General features: G+C 30.3%; 1 protein-coding gene across 1 annotated transcript in view; it reads left to right on the forward strand.

The window, feature by feature from the left end:
• Positions 1 to 16,688, forward strand: part of LOC129915791 (ABC transporter G family member 20) — a 56,004-nt gene extending 39,316 nt beyond the window's left edge. Inside the window, exons 2-12 of the mRNA XM_055995472.1 lie at positions 8,542 to 8,671; positions 8,778 to 8,937; positions 9,111 to 9,373; positions 9,451 to 9,544; positions 9,613 to 9,974; positions 10,037 to 10,268; positions 10,323 to 10,500; positions 10,577 to 10,763; positions 15,535 to 15,623; positions 15,689 to 15,952; positions 16,010 to 16,688. Of these exons, the coding sequence (XP_055851447.1) occupies positions 8,568 to 8,671; positions 8,778 to 8,937; positions 9,111 to 9,373; positions 9,451 to 9,544; positions 9,613 to 9,974; positions 10,037 to 10,268; positions 10,323 to 10,500; positions 10,577 to 10,763; positions 15,535 to 15,623; positions 15,689 to 15,952; positions 16,010 to 16,221 (2,145 nt within the window). The 5' untranslated portion in view covers positions 8,542 to 8,567 and the 3' untranslated portion in view covers positions 16,222 to 16,688. The remainder of the gene's footprint in view (positions 1 to 8,541; positions 8,672 to 8,777; positions 8,938 to 9,110; positions 9,374 to 9,450; positions 9,545 to 9,612; positions 9,975 to 10,036; positions 10,269 to 10,322; positions 10,501 to 10,576; positions 10,764 to 15,534; positions 15,624 to 15,688; positions 15,953 to 16,009) is intronic.
• The last annotated feature ends 2,708 nt before the right edge of the window (positions 16,689 to 19,396 follow it).

The raw sequence follows: 19,396 nt of genomic DNA on the forward strand, positions 1-19,396 counted from the left end.
CATTTTCGACTAAAAAATTCAGGACTTCTGTCTCAGTAGGGTGGGACACAATTCCCGAATTGGATTCGGGACTTATGACCCAGTAAAGTGGGACATTAGTCCCGAAAAAAAAAATTCGGGACTTGTGTCCCGGGGACTTATGTCCCTGCGCCATATGTGACCTGTTATGATACCTTCTCACACATAACTCGACCCATCAAAGAACACCCTTTCACCAAAAATATTTGTAAGAACCTTATGAATCCTTTGTCCCTGCTTTATCCTAAACCTTCATGAAGAATTTCATCAGTGTATCATGTTTTTCACATGGATGTCGGTTTTATTTTACCCGATGAAGTCAAAAAAACAAAGGAGAGCAATTGTATTGACTTTATTTTTACGTCATTAGATTAAGCATCAAAAAATACCTTAAAAAAAATTTCTTTACTATAATATTAACCTAAACTCTCACCCTCTTGTCTGCCAAAAAAAACTCTTATACCCAATTTTTGTATAGACTTTTTTGTCCTTGGTTTTTATCCGAAAAGCAAACTTTTTGCCAAGTTTAATGAATGTAATAATTTTTTGTATTTGTTGATTTTCTGTACTATTTTACCTGTACTATTTGGTTGTAACGCAAACAAATATATGTATGTACCTAAAATAATCTTCTATAATAACTGTTTACATAAAAAGCTTTAACATTCAAACCATTTATTCAGTCGCGTATTTTATTTTTTCAGAATTTCTTACCTTAGAAAATATTTAAATATAATAAGAAACGAGCCTGATCTTACGGGTCCAGCTTTGTAGCGTATTATTATTCTCATTAACAAAAAAAATGTCCATCAATTAAATTGAAAACAGTCACACCCAATCATTTGTTATTTTTTTTAGACCTTGAATTCGATTTAAGATACAGTCATCATCATCATCAAAAGAAAGTTAACTATTGCTGAAGATTTTTAATGGCTCATTTCCGAAATTTTGTTGGTTTTGTTTCTTAAGAATTTTTTTTTTTACGGGATTTCTTCAATATTCGAGTACTAAAGTTGTTATTTTTATTTATCATTCATCATTTTTCGTCAAAGAATTAATTAGTTTTGATGGATAATTAAAAATTTACTTTGAGCAAGTTTAGTGTTTAATGTTCTCACTAACTCGCCTTAAAGCTTCATTGTTTTCTGCCAATTTTATATTCTTTGAAATACATTTCAATGTTAAAAGAAAATTGGTTCACTCTAAAAAAAAAAAATATTTTTTATTCCATGTCCCATAATGTGGAACAATAAAATTAAGTATCTCGTTGGCATTTCTTTAAAATAATTGCAGAGACATAAAAAAAAAAAGAAATCAAAACTTCACCTTGAAATATGTTGGGATGGACTGTTTTTTTTTTGTTAAAAGGTGTTAACTGAAGTAATCAACACCAAAAAAAAGATACACTTGTTATGCGTTTTAAATTGATGAGGTTGACCTTTGTTTGAAATATTACAATATACCTTTATACTTTTAATATTGTTTAAATGCTGATAATGCAGTATTTTATTTTACATGACCGTGAACTAAAAAAAAAAACTAAACTAGGTCCCTTTGTAGTACAAATACATTGTACCTACTGCAATGACATGGCAAAGAACAAGTAGGTTAGTTTCTTTTTATACAAAATTAAAAAAAAAAAACACACAGTAAATAGTGTAAATATATAAAGAGTTTTATTTTGCGGTTAAGTAAGAAACATGTTTCAAATGATCAATTGTGGTTTTTCCCCAGATACATTTCTAAGTACTGTTTGGCTTAATAAATTTGTATTTAAATTTATGGCCATACCCAAAAAAAATATATATAATTTGCAGCTATAAGCTGAATGGTATTAATTTTATTTAAAAAAATGTTTGACACTGATGATATATATGAGAGTTCTTATACTTTATACAAAAGGTTCAGAAGAGCTCCAGAAGGTGGTTTTTTGAATTAATGAAGCATTATTATCTCCTTAAAAGTTAAAAACATTTTGGTACGTAAACAATTAAATGATTATTTTAGAACAAAATTTTATGAAAATGTTGACACATTGGTAAATAGTTTTAGTTTGCCAAGTTTAAAGTTCCCAAGCTCCGATTGGGGATCATAACATTTGTACAAAAGAGTTTCAATTTAACTGTAATAGTATTTAATATTTAAATTATTTCAACTATTTTTTACTCCACTCACATTCAATGCATTTCTTTCAACATTTTTAAAAATGTACGTGAAAATTTAATTTACTGCCCTCAATTTACATTATATAATAAGGTTTAACAGATGTTTCATTAACTAATTGATTAATAAATTATCTTGGTTAACGTCGGCCTCATAAGGAAACCTCGTAACTTCCAAAATCAAAATTTTGCAGGAGAGGCAAAAGAGTAGAGAAACAACAGAGTAGTTGGGGAGTAAAGTGCTGTACAAAATTTAAATTTAAGTCTATTTAGAGTTTTCAGAATGACTTCAAATTGTCAGGGTAGCTCCGCTGATATATTTTCTAAAAAATGGCATTCAAAAGGCATTTTCGAAAAAAGGTAGAGTTACGAGGTTTCCTTATGAGACCGACGATAAAGTGATTAAACGATTATTGCTACTACATTAAACTTAATTATAACTTATGTAAAAATAGAAATACCGGAGTGTCATACACTGTTGAATGTTATCATTACGTAGAAGTGGGTCACTGTGGTGTATGCGCACTATTTTTTTCCCAATTTGTCTACAAAATTATTTGAACTCTCAAAACTTTTCCGATTGGAATATGCAAAAATATGTTTTCCAACGAAAGTCATCTTTAGGGACAGAGTTTAATGAATTTTTCAATGAAAATGTTACTAACTTGTATCTTGCATCGTAAAAAAAAAAACTACTAATAAGGTGTGAGTGTTTTGAATAAGGAGGTATGATCTTTTCGAATAAAAGAAAATTTTGCCGACCTAAAATTTGTTATTATTTGTAACTACAAGTCAACAATTTTACAGAAGTTCAGAGAAAAATAAGATTGTAATAGAAATTATTGATGTTTCACAGAAAAGTGGCTTCAAAGAAACAACCGCCTCACAAGAATGCTGCTCAAAACTGATAAATTCCAACTGAATAGTTATTTAGTGTACTAAGTCTTAAAAAAAAAACAAACAAACAAACAAACAAAAAAGTGGATCGTACCAAATAAAAACACCAAGATGTCCCAAATTAATAAAATAAATGCTTATTTCCTATATAGATTAAACAAAACAACAACAGCAACAACAAAAACAACAACAAGACAGTAATAAATTATAAAATCAAACATATTCTTGCAAAATTGAGGTCAAACACTTGGAACTTGGAGGCATGTGTGTCCCAACACACACTTCTAGTTGCCAAAGTCCGACTGACGGCATATTGACGATATTTTTTGGTGGTCAAATATTGCATAAATGCACGAAGCGGACATAACGTACATATTTTCCGGAATATAAGCAAACGCATGCTGGTATTCCATTCTATTACCCTGCACCGCGCACCGCATCGTAGTAAATAAAGTGCACAGAGAAGCAATCAAATCGAAGTTTATACGTTCCATTACACCGATCCCCATACAAAAGCAACAAAACGAACGCAGCCAAACTTGGTCTCAGTTTTAACGATACCCGTTTGCATTATAGCTGAGTGCACTATTTATAACCCTTAGGGGCAGTGCCTACGGAAAGCGAAACGATAAGCGGTATAGAATCAATGATGCGATTAGTAACTTGTCGCCTTAGGACTTCAACAATCCTAACTACAGTGATGATCAATCAATTTTGCTTCTATAAGGCATTGTTTTACTTACTTAAAGAAGCATTGAATTTAGTATCCATACATCACGTCAATTGTCATATCGCCGATTGCATATCGCTCCCGTGGACATTACCCCTAATGCGTAAAAGAAGCTCACAACTACTATAAAACCGCAATAAAATTGAAATTGAGTTTGAATTGTTGTTTAGTGGGCAAAAATTGCCGCCGCACTCTGCTGCTGTTGATGCAGATATCGGAACACACAGTGCAGCGTACTTCCGTGTTATTACTCGTAGAGTCGCAGCCATCGGAGCAATGAAAATGCAAACCGACTTTTTGTTTTCCTTTTTTCGCTCTGTGGTTCTGTTCCACTGAATAAAAATACGTACTGGTATATAATTGCGATTCCGTTTATTCCATTCGGTGCCATCTCATAAACCAGGTTATATTTGAAATGAAAAGAAATTGTCAAATATGTACCTATGCCAAGTCATGCTGGAGAATACTCTACTAAATGGTGGCATGACTAAGGAAACCTTTTGAGTTAAGGTTTTTGATAGATCTTTGATTTTTCTCCATCATCAATCACGTTCAATGGCCGTCCAGTAAAAGTAGATCTGACATAAAAGAGCTGTTTTATATACAAAGACAGACTGACGCTGACTGACGGACGGCTGGCTGACCCAATAAAAGTGTTTTTTTTTTTTGTTAAGAGTAATGAACTGGCATCGGTGGTCAGTGTGGGAAACGGTAAGGCAAGATGATAGGAAAGTTACATTTTATGCAATCTTTTCATGTAGGTACTATTATAGATACATAATTTAATGATGAAGTGGGGCACCTTTTTCTTTCTTAGTATTTTAAATGGAACATTACTTTTTACATGGAAAGTGTAGTTTTATCTTACTCAAAACTGGGCTTACACATTTAAACGAATTAAGGTTTTCATAGAATAAATTTATTGTTTGACGAAAATACAACTCAAACTTTAATAGAAAAATACAAAAATTATCAGGCGTGTTTAATTAAACTTTGCAAAGTACTTAAAAATATACTTAAAACAGCTTTGAGACAGCTTTATGGAAAAGATAGAATAAAATGAAGCTTAGAATACTTTTTAGTACACGCTGTCTTATAAAGTCGTATTAACTTTAAATGATGTACTTATGTATCTTCATTTTCAGTACCTTGAGACATTTGACTTATATTATTAGATTTTTAAAATTAAAAAGATTTTTTTGGCCTTCGTCATGTTTCTATAAAATACTAGCTAACCCCCACCCGCTTCGCTGAGTGCACATTTAAAAAAAAAATAGAACCTGTTTGAAAATAAATTAAAACTGAAAAAAAAAACTGGTTTATTGTAATGAACATTAACAAATTTATTGTAATTTAAGCAGTTATTGGACATTTTTAATGGAATAATGGCACTTGATTCTGAAGGCCGAATTACACTTCAAAACAATTTATAAGTGTATTTCCAAGTATTAAAACAAATTACAAAAATCATGCTTGGCTGAGTGAACGTGCAATAATGGCTGGTACAAATAAAAATGTTTCTGAAATCAATGCACAATTTTAAACGATATAAATGCACAATTTTTTGCCTACAAATCGGTTGACCCTATCACAAAAATGAATGCAATGTATCAAATTACCAAACGGAGTTTTTGAATTCATTGGGTATACCAGGACTGCCTCAACACCATTTAGAGCGGAAAGAAGTAGCGCCCATTATTATGCTTCGGAACATACAGCCACCTAAACTTTGCAATGTACAAAGAAGAAGTTAATGGCAAATCTAATTGAAGCTACCATTTTTTGTGAAAAACTCAAAGGCAAAGATGTGTTGATTCGTCAAGGTCCAATGATTCTGTCAGATTTCCTATTTGAATTCAAGCGTCTTCAAAAAAAAATTGGTATGCCATTTTGTAGAAATCATTCATTAACATCTAAAACCAAAATTTCAAAAAATTCCAATGTCCCGTTTTCCAAAATTTGATTATTCAAAAAAAAAAAAATTTCAAAATCCAAAAATAATTTTTTTTTGAAAATTTTATTTTTGGCTTATTTTAAAATTATATAAATGCTTTTTTAGAAAAAGTTTGGTCTAAATCGAATAAGTAGTTTCGGAGTAAATTGGATTTAAAAATAAACGGTTCTATGGCAGGTACCGTTAATAATGATTTTCAAAATAAAATTTTTTTATTGAAAGATAGACCTTTTTGTAAAACTTTTATTTGAATTTTTTTGACAAAATCCTTGGAGCCGTTTTGGAGATATTTCAATTTTACTAAAATCGGTATATGACAAGTACTGTTTTTTTGGCCCAAAAAAATTAATTCCCAAAACTCCTCTGGAGAGTCGCTAAATAACACCAAGTTTGACATAAATCGGTTCATCCGTTTAGGCTGTAGCTTCGTTTACAGACAGACGGACTTCCGGGACCCACTTTTTTGGCATTCTCTATCATCGTAATGTCAGGGGGAAAAATGTTATCTCAACTATTTTTTGTACGAATGCAAAACTTGATATACATATAGTACCTTTATCGCAAGTAAAAATAAAATTTTTTGGTGCATGCTGTCGAAATGTCTTAAATTTTTTTTGTCCTATTTACCTGCGCGTGAATTCCATAGGAAACGTCTTTTGGAGCTTTTCCCTTTTTGTACGTTATTTTGTATCAGAAAGTATGAATTCTTTGACTTTTTTAAGACTATAAACAATAATAATTATTATTTTGAAAGCCTGTCTTAATATATTTTTTTTTACAAATTAAGCTTAGTTAAACTTTTTAATAAGCTAGAGTGTTTCTTCACTCGTACAAATTGACAGCTATGTGAAGATGGGAGAAAAGGTATTATTTTTTTTTGATACAAACCATCTACGAAATAAAAAGAAAGGTAGGCCTAAAAACTCCTGGTACAAGCAAATGCAAAAACACCAGCATTAAGTTGGCCTTAGAAATGGAACAATACAAAACCGGGAGGCTTGCCGCCGATTTCTGAGGTCAACCCGGCGAACCCCACAGGCGGATCACTAGTGTGAAGCAGATACGTGGGATAGTTATGATCCCCTCGACATCGAGATCATAACAGCGCCGAGAAAAAGGAAGAAGAACAAGCCATCTACATATTAATACCTTTCAAACAAAACAAAAATTACCAAAATCGGACCAGCCAAACGCGAGTTTATCCGCCACACACACTTAACGAACTCTTTTTTATATATAAGATTAACAAAACTTTAGAATTTAAGTTCTATACAGTTCTATGTTAACGAAACTTAAGTATAAAACCTTATGTAACAATTTGCGCAGAGAAAAAAATAGTAAACAAATGTAAACAAATATTTTAAGATATATTTTTAGACCACCATACAATTTTTCAATTGGCTAGCTGATGCTGCTTTATTTGTTCAATCTCTTAATAAAGTAAGTCGTAGCTCAGTAAAATTGTGCACTTTAAACAATAACAAATAATTGTTAAGGATAAACAAAAAAATTTACTTTATTGGGCCCTAGAAAAATTTCTTACAAATTTCTACGAGTATAAAGTATAAACTCTAAAGAGTCAAAAAGGCGTCCATTTTTTCACTCTATTGCACCTCAAAGAACTAGGTACACTCCGATGGAACTTTTTATAGGTGCAGAGTACTAAGTTGCTGTAAACTAAGTCCAATGAGATACCTATAGTTCCCCTTTAACGGAACTTCATCCATTTAAACAATTTAAGCAAAGTGGACTTCGTTTCCAAATTAGGTGTGAGAACGGGCTCCACTTTTCTGTGGGAACTAAGTACACATTCAAAAATTTGAAATGGGATAGGATTTAAGTTGGGTACAAGGTTGAGCTTTTGCAAACTTTCGTGGAAGGTTTAGAAGTTACAAAGTGCAAAGGAAAAACTTTTGATGAAACCTTACGTACTAAACTGTGACCCACCATAAAATGAAATCCGTTTAAGGAATACCCAATTAATCCAATTCTCAAATTTAAAACTTTATTACCTAATTAATTTTGTCAACTAAATAAATTACTCTTATTAATTTTCAAAGTTCAAATAGAATAGCTACGAGTTTTATTAAAATTTCTTTACTTATCTTATAAATATTTAATGTCTTAATGCTGATTGATTAATTATATTTAATTTATAACCAATAAGCATTCAATATAATTTATCAATTAATTTATTGATGAAATGAAATTACTTTTTCGATTAACACATTTAGTAAGTTCAATAAAGGGCATTTTCATATGCTCATTATATTTAACAATTGTATAATTTAATTAGATATGAAACAAACACAAGGAGTTTAATTGTGGTAGATCACAGGTTGAGGATACGACCACAAGTAGCACCAAATTACTTAAAGAAGAAGTAAAGAAAACTTACTGTACGCAAATGTATATGTTTTTTTCATTTCTTCTTTTGACGAAAATGTTAGCCCAAAAATAATTCTGTTGAATAAAATAATAATATATTTAAGAATTTAATTTATATTTTTTTTTTCAAACAAATCTTAATAAATGAAGCAGTGTTATATGTAATTGCTTCGTATACCGATGAATTAATCAACAAAATATTTAAAATCTTTCTTCTTATTTTATTATTTTGACGCACTATTTCGAGCAGAAACACACCTTTTAAATTGTATTATCTTTTCAGAAAAATAAATAGCTAATAGCTCAAATTAATTTTGAAAAAAAAAAATTAATAAGTATCTGCTAAACCAAAAGTAAATACAATAATTTATTTTTTTTTTCTTTAATTTCAGGTCATTTGTGTGTGCCACGTTTTAGAATGGCAGCAGTTGAAGTCCGAAATGGATACAAATATTATGGCAGCTCATCGAATCCAAAGATAATATTAAATTATCTGAATATGAATGTTATGCGTGGATCAATGTGAGTTGAATTTTAAATTTGTTAAATTGTTTGTTGTTTTTTTTTTTGTTAATAAATAAACAAATTAGAAGAATTTATTGTTATTTTTTTCTTTATTTTATTAAAGTTATGGTCTCCTTGGTGCGTCAGGTTGCGGCAAAACAACACTTCTATCGTGCATTGTGGGCCAACGTCAATTCAATAGCGGAGATGTGACAGTGCTTGGACTACAACCCGGCTTACCGGGAAGTGGAATTCCAGGAGCACGTATTGGATATATGCCACAAGTAAGTATTTAATTTATATTGTTTTACTTTCTGAGTGTATTGTTTTGCACAGCACACAAAAACGTTTGAATTGATGGCAGTAAATTGTAAAAACAAAAGAGCTGGCCAGCGAACTCTTTTTTGTTTCTTTTCTTTTTTTTTTGTAACTTGACTGAGATTTATTGTATTTTAAGGAAATAGCTTTGGTTGAAGAAATGACTGTCAAAGAAACCATTTATTACTTTGGACGAATATATGGTCTGAATGATGAAAAGATTCGCGAAAAGTTCAAAATACTACGTGACCTGCTTCAGCTACCTCCACCAAAGCAATTAGTGAAAAAATGCAGCGGCGGCCAACAGCGGAGAGTATCATTTGCTTGCGCAATGATTCATGACCCTGAACTTTTGATATTAGATGAACCTACAGTTGGACTTGATCCCATGCTGAGAGAAAAGTATTGAAATCTAACTCATTTGTGATCTTATAATTCAAATTTCGTTTTCTTTTTTTTTTTTTTTTTTGATTATAAAGAATCTGGGAATTTTTAGTAGAATCAACACGAAATAGTAAAATGGCTGTGATTATAACAACCCATTACATTGAAGAAGCCAAACAAGCTAATTGTGTAGATAGACATTGATGGTTTATTCTAATTTTTGTGCATTTTTTTAATGATTTTTCTTCTTATTTTAGATTGGTTTAATGCGAAATGGAGTATTACTCGCTGAAGATACACCAACAAATATAATGGCAAGCTTTGAAGTCAATTCTATAGAAGATGCATTCTTATACTTAAGTTCGAGGCAGGGAAAATCTGATGAAGTCGATGCTAGTACAATTACAAGACGACAAGTGCCGGCGGCGATAACACCAGCAATAACATCGGTCGATGTGAGTGAACCAGAAGTTTACGAGGACAAGAATGCAAATATTGAAAAAATTGAGAAACCTCCTCTGGTTTTTCACGAGAACAAACGTAAAGTACTCTTCACAACACAAGGAAGAGTGAAGGCTCTGATGACAAAGAATTTCGTTCAGCTATTCAGACAGCCATCGTAAGTTTTTTTTCAACCATTTTTTACAGATTTAAATGCATATTTCTTTCTTTATTTTTCAGAGGGGTAATCTTTATGTTAATGTTTCCTATAATACAACTGTCATGTTTCTATTTGGCAATTGGAAAGACACCTGGCAACTTGAAAATTGGCATTGTGGACAATGAAATTGCAGATTACGAATCATGTTTTACACATAATTTCAAATCAGTTTACAATCGAAATGGTACTTGTATGTTTCATAAGATATCATGTCGATTTATAACGGAATTAGGTGATGACATGGCTGAAAGGGTAATGTGTCTTTTTTCAATTTTTTATGAATAATTTTAAAATGATGTATTTTAGGTATTTTTCAATAGTACGGAAGAAGCTCTGGCAGCAGCTAAACGAACTGATGTTGTTGGATTTTTACATTTCCAATCGAATTTCTCCGAAGCGATGCAAGAAATTTTAGATAAAGGAAGTTATGCCGAATCGAGTGCTTTCAAATGGGGAGAACTTACAGTTCGAATTGATATGACGGGTATACTTATTGAAAATATTTTATTTTAAAGGACTTCTTGTAATGAAATTATTATAATTTTATTTTATTATTTTAGATCAACAAATAGCTTACTTTATCGAACGTCGTTTAAGAGGTGCATTTAGTACGTTTATGAAAAATATTCTTCAGGATTGTGATTTACCAACATCATTGGCCAATACTCCAATTCAGTTTCAGGAACCAATTTATGGATCACTTGATATTGAATTTCAACAATATGTTGCTCCAGGTGTTGTGATGACGTACGTACTTAAGAATGTATTATTTACTATTGACAACAATTTCTGTGGTATTTTAACGAAAATTTTATAACTCTATACTGTTTTCTTAGATTATATTTAAATTTTTATTTGTTGTACAGTATTTTTTTTTCTCCCAAATATGTATGTATCATAGAACTATTTCTGTTTTCATGTAGCATTTTTCTCGATTTCCTTCTAACACCCTTAGCAAATTTGCAAGAAAATTATCAGGATTCATTTAGGAAAAGCTGTTTGATATTTTTTGTAGTTTCTTTCATTCATTTACTTAATTCAAAACTGCTTAAAGCAAATTGCAGGACTATATCCTCAAATTCTCATTAATATAGTAAAAAATATTTTGGACGAACAGACAAATTAGCAAAAGCTTCTTCATCTTTTGTCTCTACTTTTAAAAGATAGACGTAAAATCGTGATTAATATAATAATTTTAGGTTACTGCAAATCATTTTTTTTTTTTCAAAACGCAAATAATTTGCGACGTATTTTTTTTTGCAAATTCGAGATATTTGATTTCTTTGCCTTCTTGGTCAAATGAGGTAGTTGGTTGAAAACTATTAAACAGCCTGCTTCTCTAAATATTTTATAGACTGTTCTTTAAGAAATATACATAGATGCTGGCAGTCGGAATTTTAGCCAGAAATAATAACGTCAGAACTTTTTTTTATTAAAAAAAAAAAAAACACCGCAATATTTTTTTTATCAAAACTGCAGTGAACACATTAAAATAATTTGGATAGTATATTGAAAATTGTGCCAGACGGTTTTGAAAAAGAGTACGAAAATAAAATAGAAATAAGTGCAGTAAATTAATATATTCAGCTTTAATTTCCAAACTTTATTTTGGAGATAAGAGCTCTTATTTTGGAGACAAGAGCAGAAAGGGTAGAAACTCTCTTTCCTACCTTTAATGAATTTTGTAAGTTAATGGTTTTTCCCTTATATGTTTTCAAAATATTTATGAAATACCAAAAAGGACGACGTTGATTCCTCTTCCCTGCCTAAAACTCACGGTCCTGGGGGTCACCAGTACCACTTACCACCTAAAAAAAAGAATACACTAATTTTTGCATTTTTTGAAGTTAGGTACATACATAATGTGTATTAGACTGATTCCGATTCCCAAATATTAGAATTAATCATTTTCTTGTATGAAATTGAACGCTCTACAATTCGAAGTTATTCAATTTTAAAATATAAAATGTGATTTTTTCTTCATTTTTTGACGAAATTATTTAGGTTTTTCAAAAAACTTATGTTGTTTTTTGGTTTCACAGATCCTTTTATTTAACTATTAAACTCCTTATACAATCGTATACGAATTTTTCAATAGATTCGAATTATTTATTTTGTCAACTAAAAATTATTTTTATTAGTTTTTCACGTCGGGAAATAGAAATTTGCAATGCGGCAGTACCTACTTAATATTAATATTAAGGGTTGTAACTTTTACGTTGTTTTTTCATCGTCATTTCCAACAATATTTTCGATATAACTATGAACGATAAAAAATAATTTTTTTTTGAATCAGTCTAATGTGTATCTATATATGTACAATGTACATATGTATGTACATCATTAGCACGTTATAGGAATAAAATTTGTTTTCCCAAAAAGATTTTTTTTTTGCCTTCTTTTTCTTGAATGTAGTTACAGGGTTTTCCGGTACAGACTGGATAAATCTTAAAAAAAATCTATCCAGTCCATGAAAAATATTAACTTTTTTCGTTCAGTGTATTTTCAATTTCATTATTTTGCATTTTCATTAATTTTGAATTCCATTCTATTCATTTTATCAATTTTTTTCAATTTTATCAATTTCATTTTGTAATGCATTTGTTTCCCATTACAAATTAAAAAATAAAATAATTGCATTAAAAAAAATTTATTGCAACTGAAAAATATTTGCGTTGAAAATAAAAGTTTTATTGCAAATATGTACACATATTTTGTATTTAAAAAAAATTGAATATGTGCTGAGTTTCTTACAATTTGTGCTATTTGACTATACCATAGGTTCAATAATATTATAGTTGAAATACCTAATGTATGGTCAAATCTCCAAAATTGTAAGAAAGTGGAATAATAGATATTAAAAAAAATAAAAATATTTAATGCACACATTAAAATTGAATTTTTTTTTAATGCAGAAAATATTTTATTTGCAATCAATTTTTACTTGCGATATAGGTACTATATATCAAGTTATGCATTCTTACAAAAAAAAAAAGTTGAGATAACATTTTTCCATGACATTACGATGGTAGACAATGCCAAAAAAGTGGGTCCCGGAAGTCCGTCTGTCTGTCTGTCTGTCTGTCAGTCTGTCTGTCTGTCTGTCTGTATAAGGAGCTACAGCCTAAACGGATGAACCGATTAATGTCAAACTTGGTATGTAGCGTTATTTGGCGACTCTCCAGAGGGGTTTTTGGAATTAATTTTTTTGGACCAAAAATAACGGTACTTGTCATATATCGATTTTAGTAAATTTGAAATATCTTGAAAACGGCTCCAACGATTTTGTTTAAAAAATTCAACTGTTAATTTTAAGCTAAGGTCTATCTTTCAATGAAAATTTTTTTTTTCGAAAATCATTATTAACAGTACCTGCCATAGAACCGTTTTTTTTTTTTTCAAATCCGATTATCTCCGAAACCGCTAATTCGATTTCAACGAAACTTTTTGTGAAGAAGCATTTATATAATTTAAATATAAGCCAAAAATAAAATTTTGAAAAAAATAATTTTTGGATTTTTAAAAAAATTTTGAAATTTTTTTTTTGAAAAATCAAATTTTCGAAAACGGAACATTGAATTTTTTTGAAATTTTGTTTTTAGATGTTTACTAGTGATTTCTACAAAATGGCATACCAATTTTATTTTAAAACTTTTTTTCCAAAATATTATTTATAAAAAATTAGTTTTTTAAAAAACGGCTCTAACGATTTTGAAAATTTTTTTTTCTAAAAATGTATGTTAATATATCAATCAAAACTGCATACTTGTTTTGGAGGGCGATTTAATTTCAGATTTTATTTTATTTTTTTTTAAACAAATTTTATTTTTTTTCCAAATTTCTATATAAAAAGTCTTAAAAATTTAAGCAACTTTAACTCTAAGGCCCAATTTATTCACTCTCCATTATTTTTAAAGGCTCCATTAAAAATTATAAAACTGTCAAATCGCATACAAATTTTAAAATTTCCCTTTTTTAATGGCGACTTTAAATTTAATGGAGTGTGAATAAATTGGACCTAAGGCCCAATTTATTGACTCTCCATTAAACTTAAATCGCCATTAAAAAAGGGAATTTTAAAATTAAAAACCAAATTCGTTTAATTCAGTCTCTTTTAAGGATTTTTTTGAAGTTTGGCATCATTAACTAATTGAGCATTAAATTTAAAAGTCGTTTTAGTTAAAACACCAAATTCGACCTTTTAAGAGGGATTTTTAGAGCAAATGGAGGTTTTAAACAGGATTTCTATTTATTCACTCTCCATTAGCGTCAAATGTCATTTCATTTATTATTTTATTAAACAAATTTTCAGTGTCAGTTTACAATTAAAAATGAATAAAATATGAATGAATATGGAAAAATGAGATGGTAAAAATGTGTTCAATCAATTTCATAATACCAACGTTTGGTAATTGGTAATTTTGGCTTATATCATAGCAAGTCGTTTTTATGTTGACTTAGTTCAAACGACATGTACGTTATAGGGATGAATTCAGGTTTTGGTCACTACTGGCATATCTCTCTCTCCAGACAAGAATCTATGGGTATGAGGGTTAAATGGACAACACTTTCAAAGAAATTAATGCATTTCTTTTCCACTTCGCAGAGCGCAGAAGAGCACAGAGAATATCTACACGACTAGTGAAACTATTTTTTTTATTTTAAGCCTTTGGTGCATATATCGTAACACCGTCTGCGGATTGTTGCCTGGCGTTTTAGCTGCAAAATACTTTTGGGTTATCATTTTTGTGTTTTTATATTATTTGTCCTTCAAATCTTCAAATTTAAATATATTTTATTTGACAAAAATGTAGCTTTTGACAGTTTAATTTTTCAAAAAATAAAAAATCCCTGGGATATTTTTAATGGAGTTTTAAATTTAAAGTTTCCATTAAAAGTAAAGACTTTAACTAAAACAGAGTGAATTAAATGAATTTTTAATGATGTAAACTTAAAGACGTCAATAGATTAACAAAGCTTTTAACTAAAACGACAAATTTCAAAATTTAATGGAGGCTCAATAAATTGGCCCTAAGAGCAAGTTCGTGCGACCCAGTCGTGCATTTTATTTTTATTGCAAAATGCAAAAAAATTTTAAATAGCTACCTGTGGTATAAAAAAAATCTATGACGTAGGTGGAAAACTTTTAGCCGTGTTTTATTGGTAACTCAGTACTTAGCTCAGTAAAATTTTACACGGAAAACAACAACAAAAGATTGCTAGGGATAAACAAAGTTTTTTATTTGTTGGTTTATAGAGAAAATTTTTTTCTAAACATATATTTTTTACCCTTTTTAAAAAATTAATAAAAGTAATCAATTTTTGTTGCTTACAGCATAATTTCTTTACTCAGTAAAATACTGAGTACCAATAAAACACGGCTTTTGTAAAATTTTTATGAGTGTCTAATGAAATTTTGCACCAACCCTTTTGTTTCAATTTTATTAACAGGGAACTTTTAACTTTGGGTTTCAAATTGTTATCAGTTCAATATTTTTTTTTCTATATTTTTCATAAGGATGGTATTTTTCTTGGCAACTTTAATGACGGCAGCTGTTTTCATATCTGAAAGAATGGATGGTGTTTGGGATAGGACGCTTGTTGCAGGTTTAAGTTACCAAAAACTTGTTACTCCTATTCAATATTAACCAATTATTTCATCAAATTTAAAGGTGTCTCTGCAACTGAAATGCTCTGGGCTCATCTTCTAACGCAATTCATCATAATGATGTTCCAGTCCTTCGAAGTGATTATGTACATTGGACTTGTTTTCGATACTTACAATAGAGGTGACACAGTAACGCTCATTGGATTGTTAACTCTAACAGCTTTTTGTGGAATGTTATTTGGACTATTGATATCGGTGTATTGCCGGTCACATACGACTGCAAATTTTGTTGCAACTGGAGCCTTTTATCCAATGATTATTCTATGTGGTAAGTGTACCTTAAACCCTTAAAAGACTATGTTTTAATGTCTTTTATATTTTGTAGGTCTTCTTTGGCCACTAGAGGGCATGCCAAAAGCTCTGCAAGAAGTCGTTATGTTCTTCCCATTCACAATACCTTCAATATCAGCCAGAAATATAATTGAGAAAGGCTGGTCAATCACAAATTCTCAAGTCTACAATGGTTTCATTGTGATGACAGCGTGGATTCTAATTTTCTTTATTGCATGCATATTGGGCTTAAAACGAAAGGCATAGGAGTCCACATATTTGCTTAACCTCATCTCCAAACGACACACAATTTATTTTTCATTTGTTTAATTTGTAAGATATAACTTAATGTATATTTTCTCTCTCTCCCTTTGTTATATTCTACATAAAACACATTCCTTTGTATCTATATTTAAAAAACAAAAATCAAAATCATGTTGAAAATGTTGTACCTTTTTAAGTATGTAAACATTTTAGCACATTCATTCATAATTATAATAATTAAGGCTATAAAAAAATCTTTTAAAAAAAAAGCAAAAAAAAAAACAGCATACACATTCAAAATCATGCATGGGGAAGTGATGATTTTTCATTGATGTAAGGGTTTTATTTAATTATTTAGTTCGCTAGTTATTAGTTTTTAGATGAATCTTTTGTATACAAATCTTCTGTTTAATATTTTTAGTGTTATTGCAATATGTGATTAAAAAAAGAAATAAAAGTAAACTAATTGATAGAAACGATTTACCAAAATGAAAATGTCTTTTATTTCGTTCTTATTCAATGTTTTTTTACAAAAATTATCTGCAAGTCACTGAAAGCCGCCACTGGGTCGATGCTGAACCAAGAAACAAATTATGAGGAATGCTAAAAATAAACATTTGTAGGTACTACTTTGGCCCGCAAGCCTTGGATTTTGGGTGTGAATGACAGCGACAAATTATTGGTATTTTTGGAAAGGTCTTAAAATGGTTAGGATGAGGTCGAGGTGTTCAAATTTTGCAAATCCTAATACAACTACAATAACGATGTAGGTTTTTTAAATAACAATACTGATTAAAAAAGGATACGAAATTCCGTAAGGGCCAAAAAACGTATCATTTCAAAAAATTTAGTTTCGTAAAATGTTCACCAATTTAAAATTTTTGTTCACAACTGTTTTATAAAAAAGACGTTTACACCTTTTTAACAATAAATAAAACATGTGGTTTGGTTTAGCCACTTGGGCTTAGACTATACTATAAGCTGAACAATTTCAAAAATTCCATTTTTTCGTTATTTGCCCAACTTCGACAAAACAACATGCTGTTTTAAAAATAAAGTCTAAAAAAATAATTATTTTTAAACCTAATAACAGGGGTATGGTATATGTAATGCAACGGTGTAAAACTCTGGGTAAAACTGGTAAAATGAGAAATCTGGTAAAGAATCTTTCAAATCCATACCAAACTTTGATTCATTTACCACTTTGCTTCGTTGACCAGAGCTTACACAATTTCATAAAAAATACCCCTCAAGAAACACATACCTATACAGTTACGGAATATTTTAGTTTGTGGTTATGTTTTCAACCAAACTACTGAGTATTGGTTTGCAAGGAAATCTCTTCTTTTTGAACTGGTAAAGACATGAGTTGATGATTCAGCAATCGGCTCAAAAGGAGTATTTCTTGCAACTGTGTAAACTCTGGGTAATCCTGGTACAATAGCAAACGTGGTAAAATAATTGTCAAATCCATACAAAATTTTGACACATTTACCAGTTTACCACGTTTATCAGTTTTACCCAGAGTTTACCATTTCATGAATACCCCTTATGTCATTTTGAAAGAGAGCAAAATAATTTCGTGGGACAAGTTTCTCACTTGAATTCTATTTTTTTTTTTTTTTTCAATTTCAATCTAAACACTTCAATATGTCACCACACAACTGCAACTTTTCTTTAGCATTCAATTATGAAAAAAATTATTTCAAAATTTATTTTTTAGTGAAGCAAGCTCAAAATAATAGAACGGTGAAAACTCCGGGTAAATCTGGTAAAATGGTAAATGTGGTAAACGAACTGTGAATCTCATACAAAATTTTGACACATTTACCACTTGATCACGTTTAACAAGTTTTAAACGGTTGAAATTTGGATAAACTCCTAACTACATTGACCTAAAAAGTGATGATAATGATTACCCGAAAAATTACAAAAAGCATGTAGAAAACTTTCTTTTTTGATCCAATAAACAATTTATACCCTCTTTTTTACAATAAATAAAAATATTTTCACTTTTGTACTTTTGCAAAAAGTGGCCAATGTAGTTAAGGCTTTTTTCCAAACATTTTTGTAACTTTGATTTGGAATTTATGAAATCCTTAGGCCCAGTTGTACAAATATTTAATCCGTGGTTCAGCAACTTTTATCTTCTGAAATCGGTGGTAAGGTTGCGGTTTAGCACTGGTTCAAGGTTCACATATGTAAAAATAGCCACATCCATGCTTGAACCGAAGTTGACCCGCAACTAATCCGCCGAAATCGGTGGGTTAAATTCCTGATCCCAGGCTGAACCACGTTTATACAACTGAGGTGCGTTCTTTTTCTAACAATATATATTGTTAACTATTGTTAACTATCGTTAACTTTTATCGTTCCTAAACTACAAAATAGTTAAGCCAGAACTATAATTGGCGGATGGAGTCGGATGCTAATGTCAATTGTTGTTGTTTTTCCATAAGTTTTCATCCGTCGAGTGCGGTTGCGAGCGCACTCGTCGGATGAAAACTTATGGAAAACAACAACAATTGACATTAGCATCCGACTCCATCCACCAATTATAGTTCTGGCTTTACGATTTGTAACTATTTGACAGATGAACATCGTTCCTAAACTCGTTTTGAAGTGTCAAAAAGTTACAAATCGTAGCTATTTCCAACTCACCTCCATGATATCCCGACTAACAAATTTGCTTCTATAAAGCTTTACATGTGGTAATGTAGCTCCTGTAAAGCTTTATAGAAGGGATAATGTTTTTTGGGATGAGTTGAACATTTATGATATTGTTGATTTGTCAAAGTGGATGTTTTGTTTACAAAACGAACACAAAGATTTTTTTCTTTTGAAATAAATAAATAAAGCTAGCGCTAAATTTTAGCTCCCATACAAATTATCGAAAATTTTTGCCGAGCTAAAATCTATCCCATACAAATTATCGATAACTTGTATCGGAATCTTATCTCGGCTAAAATTTAGTGCTGACACATCAACAATATTTTTTGACATAACAACCATAGTTGACTTTTGTTAGAAAACTAATGATTTATTTTTATTTTATCTGTTCATTCAAATATGTAGTTTGTTCTTAAAGCCTGGTACGCTGCTCGCGCTAAATTTTAGCTGAGATAAAATTCCCATACAAGTTATCGATAACTTGTATTGGATCCATTTTATCTCGGCT

Source organism: Episyrphus balteatus, chromosome 3 (assembly GCF_945859705.1).
Source record: "Episyrphus balteatus chromosome 3, idEpiBalt1.1, whole genome shotgun sequence".
Classification (NCBI taxonomy): Eukaryota; Metazoa; Arthropoda; class Insecta; order Diptera; family Syrphidae; genus Episyrphus; species Episyrphus balteatus.